At 51.8% G+C, this 18,783-nt stretch overlaps 1 protein-coding gene and 1 long non-coding RNA gene across 9 annotated transcripts in view; one reads left to right on the top strand and one right to left on the bottom strand.

Moving 5' to 3' along the window:
• Window positions 1-18,783, top strand: part of SLCO2B1 (solute carrier organic anion transporter family member 2B1) — a 53,195-nt gene that overhangs the window by 16,483 nt on the left and 17,929 nt on the right. For 4 of the 8 annotated variants that reach the window (XM_049713662.1, XM_049713661.1, XM_033405732.2 and 1 more), the window contains 5 exons: window positions 57-219; window positions 3,094-3,333; window positions 3,567-3,665; window positions 6,634-6,824; window positions 18,199-18,301. In XM_049713662.1, coding sequence (XP_049569619.1) covers window positions 57-219; window positions 3,094-3,333; window positions 3,567-3,665; window positions 6,634-6,824; window positions 18,199-18,301 — 796 coding nt within the window. The remainder of the gene's footprint in view (window positions 1-56; window positions 220-3,093; window positions 3,334-3,566; window positions 3,666-6,633; window positions 6,825-18,198; window positions 18,302-18,783) is intronic. The other 4 variants (XM_033405735.2, XM_033405737.2, XM_004279797.3 and 1 more) reach the window with 3 other exon arrangements.
• Window positions 16,483-18,205, bottom strand: LOC125965209 (uncharacterized). Its single transcript, XR_007478855.1, has 2 exons — window positions 17,083-18,205; window positions 16,483-16,793 (listed from the first exon to the last, which is right to left on the bottom strand). It is a non-coding gene; the product is annotated as an uncharacterized LOC125965209 (long non-coding RNA).

Here is an 18,783-nt window from a genome sequence, read left to right on the forward strand (position 1 = left end):
TGGCGACAAGGCCGGCCCTCTGGCCCACTTGAATGGGTCCTCTCATCCCTTTGCAGGTGGGGAACACGGCCCTGATCGTGTTTGTGAGCTATTTTGGCAGCCGGGTACATCGGCCCCGCCTGATCGGCTATGGAGCTGTCCTCGTGACCCTGGCGGGCGTGCTCATGGCTGTCCCACACTTCATCTCAGAGCCGTACCACTACGACCACACCAGCCCCGGTAAGAGCAGGAGGGGCTGGGCTGAGGGTATATCTGAGCTGCTGCATTACTGTGCACAGGGCCCCGCCCCAGGTCTCCAGCGGTTAGGATGGGCCCAGCTTTCCAGAACACCTACTTGTCCTCCCCACACCCCCCACTGCCTCCTTCAGCCCGGGCGGGTCCCTCAGGCAGCCCTGGGCAGTGGGGTAGTGGGTAGTCCTGGGGCAGAGGTGAGGCCCTCTGGGCATCGCTTGGTGAGGGCCTGCTTTTATTTTTGAGGTGAGGGTGGGTTTACAATGCAGCCCACTTTAGGGCCTGGCCTGTGTGGGTCCTCAGGAAATATTTATGGATAATAATATATAATATATAACAATTTGTATATAATAATAACAGTATCACACACCACTTACTAGGCACCGCTGTTCTAAGCCCTTGATGTGTATTGATGCATTTAATCTTCACAAGAAGCCAAGACATTGATGAAAGAAAGAATGAATGAGTGAATGAACAAATAAAACCATGAAAGAATTTGGGACAGGAATAGGGAAGCCCCTGTTGAGCCCAGTGGGATTTTGTTGAGAGTCAACTTGACAGATGGATGCCTGTCCCTTGGAGAACGACTCAGGCAGCCTTCCCTGTCCCATCCACCTCTCCACCCATTCACCCATCTACCCATCCATCCACCTACCCATCTCCCCATCCACCCATCCATCCACCAACCCCTCAACAATCCATCTGGTGGTCCACCCGAGAAACCCTTAGTGCTGCCTATTTTGTGCTGGACCCTCTCAGGGGACTCAGTCCTTGCCTACTGGGAGCTCCCAGTCTGGGAGAGGAAACAAACAATACCTCCCCTTCCCCCACGCATTGTATCAATTGTGTGAGGAAGGAAGAACAGGACCGAAGGAGCCCAGGGAAGGAGCCCACGGCCCAGCCTCCATCATGGAAGGCTTCCCAGGGGAGGAGCGCTGTCAGAAAGCATCCTTCCTCCCTTGTCCTCCCATCAGCTCAGACCCCAGAGCTCCTACTCTGTGCCAGGCCCAGGGGTGGAAAGATAGAGCAGGTACAACCAGCCCCGAGAAGCTGCGAGGGAGCGTGGGTTGGCGTGAGCATGGGCAGCTCTGCCGCAGGCCAGAACGTCCAGCACCAGACAGCCAGGGGGAGCTGGTAGAGCCCTGAGTAGGGGAAGGATACTGGAGGCTGGAGTGAGCTGGAGGAGGTGGCAGTTGAGAGAAGGTGGGCATTTCAGGTGGAGGGAACTGCACAGGCAATGACTGGGAAGTGGGGAAAGTCCAGGAGGAAAGCAGAGTGGTTATCTAGGCCTGAGTGGAGAACTGTCAAGAGACCTGACTAGGATGCTGAAAAATTACACTTCCTCACATTCCTCCGTCCAGAATCTTCACTTTAACAGGGATTTTCCCGTGCAGGGTCACACACATTCTTCATCCTCACTGCCATACAACACCCTTCTGCTCCCCATGAAACCCCAAGCAGACCTCTTCTCCTGCCTGAGCCTCAGTCTCCACATCTGTACAATGGGTGGACCGGACTTGGTGACCACCAAACACCCACGCTGCTCTGACATACAAGGCTATTTCATTCACTCGTTCCTCCTCATTAATGAATTACTTATCATTAGTATTTATGTGCCAGGCCCTCTGCTAGGTACTGGGGACCCAGGGGTGGGAAAAAAAAGATCTTATTAAAGATCCCCATAATAATCCTCATATCTAGTGTCTAGTAGGCACTGTGCACAGGCACCAATCACCACTCCTAACGCTTACAACCCTTTGAGCAGGTGTTATCATTATCCTATTTTATAAGTGAGGAAACGGAGGCACAGAGAAGGAGGTACTTCCCCAAGGCCCACAGCTAGTCGACGTGCCCTGGTAGCCTGGCCCTAGAGCCTCTGCTCTGAACTACTGAATTATTCTGCTTCTGAATTCCATATTTGTGTAGCGCTTCCATCCTAGGGGGCTTGTTCAACAGATGACGGACGAAGCCGAGCCCAGAGGGGCTGAGGGCCTCTCTGCCAAAGTCTCACCGTCTTCAACACAGGCAGTCTTGGTTGAGGGTCCAGGTCCTTGACCTTGGCTCACATGGCTTTTTCCAGCCCTAAAGAGTGGCTCTCTGGGCTGGGTGGACATGGCTCAGAGTTCCCAGAAAGGGCTGGGCCAGCCGCAGAGAGAAGGCCACTTCTACACCCGCATTCGGGATAATAATAGTATGAGGGTCTTCTTAAGTTTGCTCAGCAAATATTGGTGAGCTACAGGAAACAAATGTCTGGTACTAATTTAAGAAATTTCCCTTTATTGCACTCTGCATCTGTGTCCCAAGCTGACACCGAGCCTCCCCATAAGGAAGGTCAAGGGCACCAGAGCCCTCCACAGCCCAGGCCCAGTGTCCCCTCTCTTGCCTGGCCCTGCCTTCAGCCCTGGCCTCGACCTTTACACTCTGTGAGCCAGCCATGCTGAACTTCTCAAGCTCTTGGTTTTGCATGTGCTGTGACCTCTTTCTGGAACACCCTCCCCCACCTTCCCTTTCTGGAAAATCTTTTTTGTTCTTCTCCACCCAGTTCAAACTCCACCTCCTCCGACCGCCCCACCCCTTCCACCTAAGAGTCACTGTTGCCATGGCACTTCCACATACCTCTGGTTTAAGAGCATGGACTCAAAGCTGGACTGCCTGGGTTCCAATCCTGGCTCTAACCCTTGCTAGTTGCTGTCTGAGCGTCAGTTTTCTCATCTGTAAAATGGGAGTAATGAGAGCACCCCTTCCCTGGGTTTGTTGTAGGGGTCAGATGATTTATATACAGGGCATTTAGAACAGTACCTTGCATCAGTAAGTGCTATATAAGTCTTAGGTATTGTCCTAATATTTTTTATCATCTCTCAGCAGACATGCCACAGGACTTTGAGGCCTCCCTGTGCGTGCCCACCACTGAGGTCCCAACCTCAGCCCCAGCCCCATCCAACAGCAGCTGCTCAGGCTACACAGAAGTCCAGCATCTGGCCGTGGTGGGGATCATGTTCACGGCCCAGACCCTGCTCGGTGTGGGCGGGGTGCCCATTCAGCCCTTTGGCATCTCCTACATTGATGACTTTGCCCACAACAGCAACTCACCCCTCTACCTCGGTGAGGACCTGTCCCACCCCTTGGGCTCTGAGGGAGGGCGCGGCCCAGGTCAGGCTAAGTATGAGTCCCTGACCTCTGCCCCATGTGGCTGGTAAAGGGCCGGAGAAGCCCTGGAGAGCTCTCCGGCCCTGACCAGGGGAGATGGGCTGCTCTTGCCCATTGGAGGCTGGGCAGGCACTAACCTGCAGAGGGAAGCCGGGCTAGAGGGGTCTAACCTAGGCTTCCTGTTGCAGGGATCCTGTTTGCAGTGACCATGATGGGGCCAGGCATGGCCTATGGGCTGGGCAGCCTCATGCTGCGCCTTTACGTGGACATTGATCGAATGCCGGAAGGTGAGCCTCAGAGCACACAGTTGTCCCCGGGGGCACATAGACACAGCTGACTGACCACTGGTCTCATAGGAGACACTGAGCCAGGGGACCCAGGTTCAAATCCCAGCAACCCCATGACCTTGGACATGCCTCTTTCTTTTTTTTTTTTTTTTTTGCGGTACGCGAGCCTCTCACTGTTGTGGCCTCTCCCGTTGCGGAGCACAGGCTCCAGACACGCAGGCTCAGCGGCCATGGCTCACGGGCCCAGCCGCTCCGTGGCATGTGGGATCCTCCCGGACCGGGGCACGAACCCGCGTCCCCTGCATCGGCAGGCGGACTCCCAACCACTGAGCCACCAGGGAAGCCCTGGACATGCCTCTTAACCTCTCTGAGCCTCAGCTTTCCCATCTTTGAGATGCACTCTGTCCCGCCCACCTCCCAAAGCTGTAATCACAATGCAGTGAGAATGTGGAGATAAGCTACAAGGAGCCGTCAGATGGACAGTTATAAGTGTTGTCACTATTGTTACGTGTCTTCACCTAGTTCCACCCCTGAGCTCCCCCAGGCCCCCAGCCCCCTGCTCAGATACACCGTGGAGCAGACAGGGCCACATACTCTTCTTGGCCTGTGGGGCACTCCCATCTGTCGGGGGACACGCCTCAGGACACAGAGAGGACACTGGCGTGCCGGAGAGAACTTTGGAGCAGGACTCCACTACACTGGCCATCTCAGATGGGAAATCCACTGGGTGACCTCTAAGGACCGTTCCAGCTCTGACCACACAGAGCCTGACAACCTGTGCTGAGGACACCGTTTGGGGAATAGCGGTCTCTGATCCAGGTAGTGGTCAGTGTGGGCCAAGGAGTGGAACTGAAGCTGGGTCCGAAGGCAGCCAGGAGGGAGGAGTGTTGGGGATCCCAGAGTCCTGGCGCTCTGTGAGGAGCGGGAGTGGAATTTTTTTAGAACAGGTCACTGTGGCATCTCAGCTGCCTCTGGTCACACTAAGTAGCTCTGAGCTCCCAGCTCTGCCTTCTGCCTCGTGGTGCTCAGATGTCCCATCCCTCACCTGGAGATTTTCCAGCAAGCCCTAGAGGCCTCAGGTGACACATGTACAGGTAGATGGACAGGCAGATTCTGTTTCTTGTTCTCTGGCTTTTGCCCACGGATGCCTCCAGTCAGGACAGGCCTGGGCAGCTCTGAAAAAGAGTCGCTAGGGATAACCCTGCCCCACCTCCCTTCCTTCTAGAAAGCTGGGCCAGGAGCCAAATGTGGACTCTGGTTGTAACTCCTCTCTCCCTCAATGGAACAGTCTTGGGAGTCAGGAGTCAGTTTCCCAGACACACCCCAGCACAGGGGATGGGGGTATGTTTCTGGCTCTGTTGACATCATCCTGGCAACTATGCCACCTTCACAGGCAGATGTGGCATTCCTGTGGACCAATGTGCCACCTCCCTAATCCTTCTTTCTCTCTGGGGGATTGCATGGGTTGGGCGGGTCATACCCACTGCAGGCACAGACTGGTATGTGAGAAGCGGATCTGAGCTGTGTGTGTGAGTTCCCACCAGCCTGGCACAGAAGCCAGGGGAATAATAAGTGGAAGAGGGAATCAGTGCAGAAGCCAGCTTTGCCCCCAGTTTTACAGATGCACTTGCTGAGTGCTGACTCTGTACTCTGGCCCCTGTCCAGGAGGAGCTCAGGATCAAGCACCTGGGAATCAGCCCCACTCATGGGGTTGGTGTCATCATGCATCTGTATTGTTAGAAAGTGTTTGCAGACGCTGTTGAAGGAGGAGGTACCCAACTCAGCCTTGGGGTCAAGAGGTCTGTTGGGAGAGGGGGGCACTCCAGTCAGGAGGTACACCTGGGATAATCTTGCCCTAGTTACACCTGGAGGGGGATCAAAATCACCTGGGGAATTTTTTTTAATGTTTTTTTATTGTGGTAAAAGTCACATAATATAAAACATACTATTTTAACCATATTTAACTGCTTAGTTCAGTGGCATTAAGTACGTTCACATTGTTAGGCAACTCTCACCATCCTCCATCTCCCGAATTTTTCACCTTCCTAAACTGAGGCTCTGTCCCCATTAAACACTAACTCCCCATTCCCCCTCCTCACCTCCCACTCCCACCCTCACCCCTATCCCCCTGGCCCCTGGCATCTACCAATGTACTTTCTGACTCTATGAATTTGACTTTTCTAGGTACCAAGTATAAGTGGAATCAAACAGTATTTGTCTACACCTAATGTATATTGGAATGCATTTTTAAGATTAACTTAATATATGTCCTGCAAAGATTGTACCTTCTTTTTTTTTTTTTTCCTCCCTGTGCTATACAGTTGGTGGGGAACTTGTTAAAGGCACAGATTCCTTGGTCACCTTCCCACCCCATCCTGTGGCAGTTCTAAGCTGGTCATGGGTAAGGCCAGGTGTTTTTGACAAGCACCCCTTGTGATTTTAATCATCGTGCAGGTCTGAGAACCACAAAAGTCATCCTCGCCATCAGTTTCCTAATAATAATCACAGTAGTAACAGTAAGCAAAGAGAAAACACCCATGTAGACATTCTATGTGCCAGCACTATTCTAAGTGCTTTACACGTATTAGTTTCTATGATTCTCACATCAGCCCTATGATGTAAGTGCTACTAATATCTGTACTTTACAGAGGAGGAAACCGAGGCACCGAGAGGTTAAGTAACTTGCCCAGGGTTATGTTAGCAATGGAATTCAGACCCAGCGGTCCATTTCCAAAGTCCATGACCTTGACCACGACACACATTGCCTTAATAGTTGAAAAAGCTGAGGCCCAGGAAGGGTCAGGGACTTGCCCAAGGTCACACAGGATATACTAACTGGCACAACTGGAACCCAGATCTCCTGACTCCCAGCACAGGCCACTTCATGTCTCAAGAGGCCAGTCCCAGAGTGGTGGCCAAGAAGTGACAGCCCACCTTGACCCTAATATCGCATGGTCTTCTCTTCCAGGTGGCATCAGCCTGACCTCAAAGGACCCCCGATGGGTGGGTGCCTGGTGGTTGGGCTTTCTCATCTCCGCTGGCACCGTGGCCCTGGCTGCCACCCCCTACTTCTTCTTCCCCAAGGAGATGCCCAAGGAGAAATGTGAGCTTCGCTTCCGGCGAAAGGTCTTGGCAGTTTCAGACCCACCTGTCAGCAAAGTAAGCCCCCTCCACGCCCCACTCTAGTCCAGGCTCCACCCCCAACCCACTTGTCCTCCTTGATAACTTTAAACTCCATCCCTCCTGGGCACTGCACATCACAGCTTGCAAAGCCATCTCCCCGACGTCCCTGCACAGTGTGTATTTCCTGCCCCTCCACGGCTGAGGAGCTCGAGGGCCAGAGATGGAAGTGACCTACCCAAGATCACGAGACCAGCAAGGACAGTGCTGGAAGCAGAACCCAATCCTGTCTGAGCCTACTCCCCTCATTCTAACCACTACCCTACCACCTCTCTGCTTTTTGCTTAAAGTGTTTGGTAGATTCTGAACGTGCTATAGCAATGTTAGAACTGGGAGGAGGTGGAGGGTTTGCAGGAGGGTCTGGGAAGGCTTCTCTAAAGAGAGGGGAGTCGAACTGGACAATGAAGGACGTGCAGAAGCATGGAAAGGAAAGGGAGGGGCATTCTCGGTGTGGAAACAGCCTGGGCAAAGGATTTGGCTATAGAAATGAACCTGGCCTTTTCAGGGACAGTGAGGGGACAGACATGTACTGAGTGCCTCCCTGGGGCCAGGCGTAAGGCTGGACCCTGGGGCTCAGCACATGGTCTCCACCCTTACTTAAACCAGGCATAGCCTAGACTCTGAGGACGGAGTCTCTTTAAGAGACAGATAAGTTGTTAAGATAAGTAACTGGCAAGGTACTGCAGGGGTATCTCACTGAACTCTTCTGTGCGGCTCATGGTCTTTCCTCAGAGGACGGCACAGGCCCAGGAGGTGCAAGGATGTGCTCAAGGTCACAGGTAGTAGGAGAAGGCAGGACCATGTGAGGCCACTGGGCATGAGAGATGATTCTGGGCCAGGGACCTCTAAGTTTTCCAGGGACCCACAAAAACACGAGGCCTGAAAAACAATAAATTGGCTCTAAAATACAAAAGAAGACAAAATAGAAATGTCTTATAAAAGCTCAATTGTATGTCACTAGCGTCAGCTTCAGAACACTCATACACATTTCGTTACATTCTGAAAATTTGTGCATTAGACTTTCTTTTTTCCCAAGTCTGGGAGTATAAAGGAAAGACAGTCCTGTTTTACCTGTCCCCACGTAAGATTTCTGTGGATTTGATTGTTTGCTGGAGTGGCTCACAGAACTCAGCAAAACACTGACTTATGTTCACCAGTTTATTACATAATAAAGGATATGGTAAATGATACAGATGAACAGCCAGATAAAGAGATACATAGGGCGAGGTCTGGGAGTGTGCCGAGCACAGGAGCTCTGTCCCTGTGGAGTTGGGTACATCACCTACCTGGCTGTGTTCACCAACCTAGAAGCTCCCTGAACCCTATACTACTGGCATTTTTTATGGAGGCTTCATCACATAGGCATGATTGATGATTAACTCCCTTTTAGCCTCTCTCTCCTCTCTGCAGAATTAGGGGGCTGTGGTGGGCTGAAAGTTCCAAGCTTCCGATCATGGCTTGATCTTTCTGGTGACCAGCCCTCATCCAGGAGCCCACCAGAGTCACCTCATTAAAACAAAAGACGTTCCTATCACCAGGAAATTCCAAGGGATTTCGGGGCTCGGTGTCAGATGCTCTTACCACTCAGGAAATTACAAAGATCTTAGGAGCTCTGTGTCAGGAACCGGGATCAAAGACTAAATATTAGATCAAAAGATTCTCCTAACACCCTTATTTACAAGAGTTTTAGGACCTCTGTGCCAGGATTTTGAGAAATCACAGTCATAAATTAAGGAAGTTAGTTGTTGCTAAGTAGTTCAATTTCAAAGGGACAATTTATAAAAATCCTGTCAAATATTTTGCAGCAAGAATAATTCAATTTAATGTTGCAGGTTGGTGCGTTTGAATGTTTGCTGTAATGTGAGATAGTGCCTCATCCTTAGAGCAAGAAAATTTAGGCCTAAGAGGAAGGGCTGAAAATGTCTCTGCCTGGAAAAGCTGGGACTTGACCCCAAGTCATTCTGACACCACACCTGGCTGCCTTCACCAGCCCATCTCCCACCCGCTGCTGCAGCAGAGGCTATAATATACATGGGGTTGGGGGGGACCAAAGAAAATTGATGTTGGGACAGCCAGCAGAGGCCAGAACACGAAAAGGCTTGCCTTCCAGCTTCAAGAGCAGTGGGTAGCCCTGGAGGGAGTCCTACGGCTTTAGCACCAGGTGCTAAGAACAGAAGGGATTGGTAGGGACAGGGGAGTGTGCAGAGAGCAGCTGGGGGCAGGGAGATCGATGTGACAGCTGTGGTGTTGACCCAGGCAGGAACCAGTGCATTGGCAGTAAGGCAGGGCGTGAGGATGAGTCCAAAGGGCCACGCAGGAGGGGGACCACACAGACCTGGATCTTGCTCTATGGGATGGGCCTCCAGAGGCAGTGAAGGGTTGATGCTGGCTCAGAGGCGGGCAAGGCAGGCGTTGGAGAGAGACCAGTTTCAGGGGAAGAAGACAGCTTGGAACCACAGATGGTCCTTCCTGGTTCTGCCTAGCTCACGCCAAAATATGAATGAGAAGAAATTCCTGGAACTTGGGGAAGAGTTCTTAGAAGCAAGGGTGATCACAGAGGAAGGAAGGGAAGAGACTGGGTTGCCAGTTACGGACAGTCTCCAAGCTGGGTCTTGCCACAGAGAAGCGGCACTTCTCTGTTCTGAATTTGAACAGAGAAGAAGTGTCACTTGAGCCATGGGGTGGAAGAGGTGGAAGAAACAAGGCTGAGCCTCGGCTGTGCTGGGCTCGGTCATGTGACCTTGAGCAAGTCACTTCCCCATTCTGTTCTGTCGTGTACGATGCTGAGTTTAGATTCCTGGAGCAGGATTCTGTGTGCCTCGGATTCGGAGAGTGCACTATTCCTTGAGCGGAAGCTGCTGTGATGCAGAGATTCGGATTTTTAGAGCTGTGTCTCTGTGATGACTTGAAACCCTGGCTCCCTCGCTGTGAACCTGTCTGGCTGTCTGGATTCATTCTCTCAGCACATCGGAGATGGGGAGTGAGGAGGGAAGGCGGTGAGAGGTTCTTAAAAAAGAACCGAAGGCTGAGAACATGATGATCTGCTTCCAGCAGCATTCAGGCAATAAATATTGATGTGGGAGGAACTGTTCCCCCGCCTCCTGAGGCTACCTAGGCTGGGTCTGCTTGCAGTTGCTTGGGCTGGCCCAGCCCACTCAGGCCACTGATGGGGAGGGAGATGGACCAGGAGGAAGGGCCCAATTAGGCAAAATTGGCAGCCAGAAAGCCCAGGTCCTCATACATGGGATGTGTATCTTCCATGGGGAGTCGGAACAGGCGAGGGGAGAAAGTGAAGTGGGGGACTATTTCTGAAGTCCCTTCAAGCACCCCCTCCCAGGCTCAGGGGTTCTCTAAATACCCCCCTAGAAGTAAATGCAGCTTTTACTGGTATCCAGGAGATAGTGGTAGATTATATAAGGATTGCGTGACCCGGAGGAGGTCTCTGGCCTCAGTGTCCCTGTCCGTACAATACGCAGAAGACTGGACAAAGTCTGCTACCTCTGGCAGGTTCATTGGTGTCTCCTTTAAGTGGCTCCCTGCCTATGGGGCAGTACATGAGCACTTTTACAGGAGGACCGAGGGGTGTATCCCACAGCCCTTGCCCCAAGGAGCTTTCAGGTAGTGAAAGAAGGCCAGGAGCAGACAGACGGAGGATGACTGAATGACAGCTCAGGTTTCTCCCATGGCCTGTGCTTAGAGTTCTCTGCCAGGGGGGAGGGGATTAATAGTCTCCACAGAAAAGACTCTGGGATGGGGGATGGGGGAGGCCATATCGGCATGGGAGGGGCAGGAGCTCTGCTTCCCTGCCTTTGTCTCTGTCCACGTGTCTGTGACCTCAGAGCTCAGGTGGCCACCCAGACGTCTTTCTAGAAGTGAACCAGGGCAGGCCTCACCTCTCTCAGGCCTCAGTCTCCCTGTCTACAATTAGCCAGTTTCTAAGGTCCTGTCAAGCCGCCGGGCTCCTGGCACATGGCTCTGCAGAGCCCATAGAGTAAAGATGGTCTCTTAGGGGCTCCCTAGCAGGTCAACTGGGCCCATACAGCTTTGTGGCTGTAGGATCCCATTCAGCCAGCAGCCCTCCTGTGCTCTCCTTAGGCCCTTCTGAGCTACCCTTCAGGCTGGACCAGGGGCTGAGAAGAGATCCCCTGGAGATCCTGTGTCCCCACCCAGACTCTGAACACCACTGGCCTCTGTCATATTTCCCAGCAGCCTCAGTGTCTGTTATTCTGGGGTATCTCCCAGAGTCTGGGATTAGAATATTACCTGGTTTTAAAGTTCTATGTTTCTAGTAGTTGAAGATTCTCGAGTATTTATGTTCTATTATTCTAAGATTCTCCGCCTCAAATGCTGTGTGACTCCCAAAATTCACATTTCTAAACAGCTACAGTTTTGGCCTGAGTCTATGAAATCCATTGTCTCCTAGTCATTAACCTCAATGTGCTTCTTTGGGAAAATGTTCAGGGATGGGGACAAGAGTGGGCAGTGGCAATGGCCTTGAAAACCTAGGACTTAGGGCCCGTCTGTTGGGGTCTGCCCAGGCGGAAGGCCCCTGTTCCCCTGGGACTTTGTGCTCCCACTGCAGCCCCTGTGAGATTCGGGGTGACACAGGTCTTCCCTCTGCCTGGAGTCTCTTCCTTGCTGGCATTGCCTCCAGAGCCCTCCCAGCCAGCTTGGGAGCCCTCTTGTTTCCTTCCCCATCCCAGGTGACCCAAGCCTGTGACTCCACCCTCACCCCACCTCAGCTCTCTAAGGTAGAAGGACCTGTGTGATCGTCCACTTCAACGCCCACTGCCTCTTACAGACAGAGGGACTGAGGCCCAGAGAGGGTCAAGGCTGTGCCCAGAGCTTGGCCATCACCACCTCCCCCTGTACCCGTCTGTACAAGGCCAGGTCTTGGCCCCAAAGGTCTGAAGAGAGCCTTCCTCTCCCTGGCCTGGTGTGGATCAGAGCTTCCTCATACACTGGGGCTGGAAGGCCCTTTGGAGTGATCTGCTCAAGTGGTTTTCAAACTGCACCCCACAGAACCCAAAGGATGCCACCATAGGGAGACTGAAGGGGGGGGGGTTCCCCAGCAGGGCTAAGGACCTTCCTCTCCTACACACACACAGACACACACACACACACACACACAGACACACACTTCAATCAGACCAGTTCTACTTTTCGGTGTTTTTCTACCAGTCTTTTGAGTGAGATTTCACTTGGGAAAAGGGTTCTGTTGCAAAAACCAGTTTTAAAAACATTGGTCTAGTCCAATACCACCAAATGATAGAGGAGGAGACTGAGGCTAAAGGAGAGAGGTGTTTGGTAGCCTATCTGGCCCGTGAGGCACCGTGTAAGCGTTTCCTTAGTGTCTGCGCTGGAGGCATCTCTTAGCGGCAGGGAGGAAGGCCGACAGCAGCTTTGTCTGCACCGCCCTGACCTGGGTATGAATTCTGACTCTGTCACTAAGTCTGAAATCTATAAAATGGGTATAACCATACAATCTATATTTTGGGGGGTTTGTAAGAAGGAAATGGGGCAAAGTGTTGAGGTGGGTGGTTCAATACCTGACACGCGGGCTCAGGAACCAGGAGTGCTTGTTCTCAGCATGGATTAGGCCAGCTCTTAAAAGGAAAAATTACCTTTTCTTCCAATATTCTTCTTAGATGCTTTTCTATATCCTACTTCCACTATATTCCATAGGGCTCACACCAAATACATGTACAGTACTAGTAAGAGAGTGAGAAATTAGGCCAACATGTACTGCCTACTCTGTGCCATCCACTGTTCTAAGCCCTTTGTATTAATAGCCCATTTAATCCCTGTAACCCACCTATGAAATAGCTGTTACCCCCATTTTACTCCCGAGGGACCGAGTTACAGAGAGATTAAATAACCTGGTGGAATGGCTAGTGAAAGGTGGAGCTGGGATTCAGGCCCAGGAAGAACCATCGCAGGGCCTGTGCTGAGTCACTCGATCAAGACCAAGACCACTCATTGAAACACTTATTGGGTCCTGAGCTTTCTGGTAGCCACAGGTAAAAGAGGTGTGGCCAGTTGCAAGAATCCCATTGTAAGAGAGCCAGGAGCACACCGTTCCCTCAGAGAAGCTCAGATGTCCAGGACCTCTGCTAGAAGACACGATCTCCCTCCCATAGAGGGTAGGAAGTTAAGCATATAACCCCATCCCTGTGGCTGCTTCCTGAGGCCAGATGTGACGGAAGCTGAGGGCTGGCAGAGAGTTCCACATCACCCATCAGGGTCAGCACTGGCTCTGTGGGGCTGGGATCACAGCCCCGGCCTAGAGCCTTCAAGGAACCCAGCTTCCTCTAAGGACAGCTCCTGGGCCCCCTGAGGCCCCACAGGCAGTGGGACCTTCCTCGTGCTGGACCACACAGCGTCCCGGGTCCCACGGGCTGCAGCATTCAGCACACAGCCCGAGAGGGGAAGTTCTGACCAGCTCCCTCAGCCCAGACATGCTGACCTGGGGAAACAACCCAGATTGGTCATACTCTGAGCTCCACTCTGAGCAGAGGCTCGATGATTCCTGTTTCTGGAGCCCACTATTAGTCAGGAGTCCTCAAAACAGATGTGGAGAGAGAGGCGGAAACTTCTGGAGAGCACAGAGACAGAGGCTGGAGGTCAGTGTACCCAGCACCCATAGAAGAAAGCCCAAGTCCCTCAGCCTGGCCCTCTGAACCGCCATGCTCCTCTCCCGAGAGGTTCTTGGCTGTCGTCAGTTGGTTCCTCCCACCTCCCAGACACCTCTCTTCCCACCCCTGCCCTTCTGCTAGTATATGTCCCTGTTTCAAATAACCGTTCCCTTCCTATCTCTCCAATCCCAGAGCTCACCTCTGCCTGGATGCCCTCCTGACCCCGCAACCCCTGAAGGTCTGTCCCTCCCCTCCCGTCCCCAAAGCCCAGAGGTCAATATGGGCACAGGGGGTGGTAATAAAGCCTAGTCTGCCCATTGCTCCCTGGGTGACACTTGCCCTTTGGGGGCCTCCGCTTCCTCTTCTGTGAAATAGGTGCAGTAATCGTCCCCACACCAGACTGTTGTGGGAATTAAATGACAGGGTGGATGTGAAAGTGCAGTGTAGACCACGTAGGGTTATACATGTGGCAGCAGCTGACACTGTGGTTGTTTTTACTGTTTACTTGGGGACAAGGAACCCCAGGCAAGGAACTCACAAGATGTTGCCTGTCTGAAGGGCAAGACTGCCTCTCCCTGATAGGAAACCTAGGAGGTTGTCAATCTATCCCCCACCCTTCTTATTTCCATTCCTGGGGCAGCACCCCTTTCGCTCCGGGACCCTGGACCTTCCCACACGCTCTCTCACAGCTTGGCTAGGACTCAGAACAGAGTAAGGAGATTCTAACTCTCCTTAAGGCAGCATATCCAAAAGAAATATCACGTGAGCCACAAATGTTGTTCTAAATGGTCTAGTAGCCGCATTCAAAAGGAAAAGAAATTAATTTTAAGAAGAATTTTCTTTAATCCACTATATTTAAAACATTCTCATTTTAGCATATCATAACTATGAAAAACTAATTGTGAGATGTTTTCCGTTCCATTTTTTCATACCAAGTCTTTGAAATGCAATGTGTGTTTTACACTTACGGCCCGTCTCAATTTGGACCGGCCATTGTTCCAGTGTTCAGTGGCCACGTGCGGCTGGTGGCTGCAACAGACAGCACAGCTCTGAGATATAAATGAATAATAGACCCCCAGTGCCTCATCCAGAGAAGCAAGACTCAGATGTCAGGCCCCTTCACATCACCCCACGAAGGTGCCTCCTGATTCCGCCAGTCCTGCACCAGACTTCTGATTCACAGGGCTTGGTGCATAAAGGGTAAGTTTTCGACTCGGGCAGGCTTGAGCTCAGATCTTCGTTCTGCCACTTGCCAGTTGTGTGATGTTGTGCAAGTTACTGTCGACTGAAAAAAAAAAAAAAGCACAACATGAGAGTTGTGAATTAAGTTTTATTTGGGGCAAAATGAGGACTATAGCCTGGGAGACAGCATTTCAGATAGCTCTGAGAAACTGCTCCAAAGAGGTAGGGGGGAAGGTCAGTATGTATGTGATTTTGGTGAAGCTGGGGAAGGAGGTGTGGTACATGCAGTCAAGCACACATTTCTGTAGAAGGTTGCTGCTAGGAGCAGACGTCACCATGAAGGATTTTAGTGCTTTTCTAGATACGAGGAGATGCACAAACTGGGCTCATAAAATCTTCTGAAAATATCTAACTGTCTGAAGGCCTGTTCTGCCAGTTTTTCCCAGAGCACAGTGTGTCTTATTCTTGGTCTCCACCCTGAACTCCTTTCAGGGGATGTTGAAGGTCGGTGGTCACAGCAGCTTGTGATTTAATCCTTGTAGAGGCAGACGGCAAGTGCCAGGTTTTAGTCGGCATTACCTAACCTCACAACTTATTTGCTCCTGTGTGGCGTGTAAGTCTCCTTCCCTTGCAGGTCCCAGTGAGGCTGGAGCAGGGGCCACCAGCCCACATACCAGTGGCCTGGCATGCCTGGAGTCTCCGTTCTGCTAGGCCCTGGGGGCTCAGTGTGGACCCTTTGCCCTCCCTTGAACCAGCAGCCATCTCTGAGCTTGCTGCCAGCACTATAGCATCTCCCGTTGATGTTCTTCTCATTTTCCTTCCAAGAGCCTGGCGTTGCCTGCACCCACTGCCTGTGGGAGCCATCTCTTGCACTCCTTCTTTTCATAGATGTTTCACAGACATGCACTATTTCACTCCAGGCCCTGTGCTAGGCATCAGAGTTTCAACAGAGAACAAGGTAAACGTGGTCCCTCCTCTTGCAGAGCTCAGAGTTCAGCAAGGGAGAGACACTGAACAAGGTTTTACTCAGACCCTAAGTGTGTATAAGATAGATAGTTATTTTCTCTGAAAATCAACTTAACTTCTACTCTGAATGCCCATCCTCCTGGCTCAGTAGGAAACTCAACTTCAGCCTTTCTCAGGGCTCCCCCACCAAGGTGAAGTAAAGGTCCTGAGGTCTTACAGGGTGTCCAGGCACCAGGGAGGTCCTATCCTCACCCCCACCGCACCCCTAGCAGGTATCAGCCTCAATCCATCCTGGCCCATGTGGCCCCCCCTTAACCTGCTAGGAGTTGAGAAGCTCCATGTGACTGGGAACATGGGGACCCAGCCTCCTTAAGTCCTTCTGCAGCCTGCCCCCCAGAAGTGAACTGCTTCCTTGGGTACTGTCGCAGAGGCTATGTGGCTTCCTGCTTCTCAGGGAACCCCTCTCTCCTCTCCCTCTCCTCACAGCCCCCCTCCCCACCCCCCAGAACACCCAGATTAATCTTCTCAATGGCATCAGGCTTTGGAAGCAAAAGCCAGAAAGGAAAATCTTGCAACCATGACTTTCTGCCCTGCCACGAATCTCCCCTGAGGCCAGGAAACCCAGAGCCCAGTACCTGCTGGAATAAAAAGCAGAGACGAGGAAGGGAGAAGCCCACGGGGGACAAACACACTTGAACAGATGTTTGAATGAATTTCCCTGCTGGGGCAGGGCCAGCCTTGAGCCAGCCAACACCTGGAAGTAAGGTGGAAGAGGCTTGGAACAGGGCACTCCCAGGGTGGGGGCCCTCGTGGAGGTCCTGAAATGTGGGGAGATCCAGTATTTGCTCCCTTAAAAAAAAAAAAAAGATGGGAGACAGAAGAGAAGGTGTCAGACACCAGTCAGAGGATGAAGCTTATGGGGACCTCACAGAGGCTCTGTGGGGAGAGAAGAGGCAGAACCAGAGACCTCAGATGAGCTCTCCAGCCCAACCCACCCTTCCCCATGGTATATAGCACCCCAGACCAGGGCGAAGTCAGTTTGTGCTTGCATGCTCCTAATGATGGGGAACTCACTTCCTCCCAGGGCAGGCTCATCCAAGCTGCTCGTCACATTGGGCTTCAGTCTTTCTCCATGGAACTTGTTGCTTCTAATCTTGGTCTCGGGCTGCACAGAAAAATGTAGTAAAATCAGACCCCACTTGATCACTCATACTTGAATGACCCTGTGCCAGAAGCAACTTCTCTAAGACTTAGTTCCTCATATAAAAAATGGGTACAGTAATAGTACCTGCCTGCAAGCACTGCTGTATTGGAGTAAGGCAGGCAGAATACCCAGCACTTAGTGCTGGTTCCCTCAGGGCCTTGGTTCCCCCTGCCCTTAGGGTAAACCAGCCAAATGCACACAGGCCCTGGAGTCAAGCTGTCGGGGTTCAAATCCTAGCCAAACCACTTACTAGTTGTGTGACCAGGCAGGTTACTTCATCTCTCTCTGTCCCAGTTCTATCTCCTGAAAAATAAGGATTACAATGGTACCTACTTCAGAAAGTTGCTGTGAGGGTTCCATGAGTTAATGGATTTGTCATTAGAACAGCACTGGGGTGGTAGTAAGTGCTTAGTAACCATTAACCATTATCTATCTTTATTTCCTTCCCTCTTTGGTGCAATCAGAAGACCATAATTGTATCACCCCTAGTCTTCTCTTTCCTGGGATCAGAGACCTTTTTTTCAGGAGTTGCACAGAGGCCATCCTCACCTAGGTGGAGGGGCACACTACAGGGTAGCCATGAGCTTCCTCATAGTGTGGTCGCAGGGCTGCGTAATCCCCTCTGGGTGTGGTCTGACTCATCCAAAAGGAGGAGGGGGCTGTTGCCTCTTGGCTCTCCCAACCCACTTCCCTCCCTGTCGCAGCAGACAGGATGGAACAGGATGGGCGCTGGAGGCCCCTGCTCATGGTGGCTCTCCAGGTGATGACAGCCATGAGGGATACGGAACTGAAGATAGCGGGGTGGCGATAACCTTGGATAGAAGTTGGTGATGCTGCTGGTGGTGGTGAAGACAGTGGTAGGGAGAACAGTGATGTGAGAGACGGCGATAATGGTATTAGTGATTCCGATAATGACGTTGTTGCTGGTGATTCTGAAGGGTCAGGTGACAGTGATGATGTGATAATGATTGTGAGATTGCGCAGACAATTAGTGACCTTGACAGAGACAATGACAATAGTAAGGACTATATTGGTTGTTTACTTATGATGATATTGGTGATGTGAATGGGGGTGATATTTAAGGTGATGAGAATAATGATGATGGTGGTGGTTACGGTGGGAATTTTCATGGTAATGTCGGTTATTATGATGTTAATAATGGTGATGACAGAGTTCAACCGTTGGAATTTCATCCATTTCTTCAAAAACTACTTAAGTATCTACGGGGCCAAGAACAAATGGGACACTGCTGGCAGTGACAGACCCCCGCCCTCTCCTCTCCCAGAGCTCCCTACCCCAGCCCAGAGCATCTTTGAGCAGAATGCCTGGCCTCCAGCTGACTGCCCTTGGCCATGTGTCTTTCCAGGGTGAGGACGCCTCCTCTGAGCGGAGCCCTGGGGAGTCCCCAGAGAAGAAGGATGGCCTAGCCCAGATTGCCCCAGACTTGACTGTCATCCAGTTTATCAAAGGTGAGTGAGCTGAGGCCAGAGGTGGGGCCAGAGGGGCACATGGGACTGTACAGAATCCAGCCCTTCCAGCCTTTGTTGATTCACCTTCCACAGCTACAGGCCCTTCATGAGCACCATATATTCCTGGTCAGTCTTTGCTCAAAGGGTCCCCTTTGCCTGGAACATCTTCTTTTTTATCGCCACCTATTAAAATCTTTCTTGTCCCTCTAGGTCAAACCACTCTGTCCTTCCCCCAGTCTGGCTCTCTCTCCTCTAGGCTCTCCGGACCTCAGGACTCCTGTGTCAGCTCAGATCTGTACTGTCCAACCCTTCTACCAAGCTCCTGAGGCTCAGGGCCTGTGCTGGCTCATCTGTGACCCCTCTTCTCCTCCCACCATGGAGCCTGCAAACAGGAGGCTCTCAGTAAATATTTATTTTTATTAAAGTCCTTGGCTGTGGCATGGGCCAAAGGAGCTCTGGGCTGAAGTCCAGAAATCTGGGCT

The sequence above is a fragment of the Orcinus orca genome, chromosome 8 (assembly GCF_937001465.1).
Source record: "Orcinus orca chromosome 8, mOrcOrc1.1, whole genome shotgun sequence".
Taxonomy (NCBI): domain Eukaryota; kingdom Metazoa; phylum Chordata; class Mammalia; order Artiodactyla; family Delphinidae; genus Orcinus; species Orcinus orca.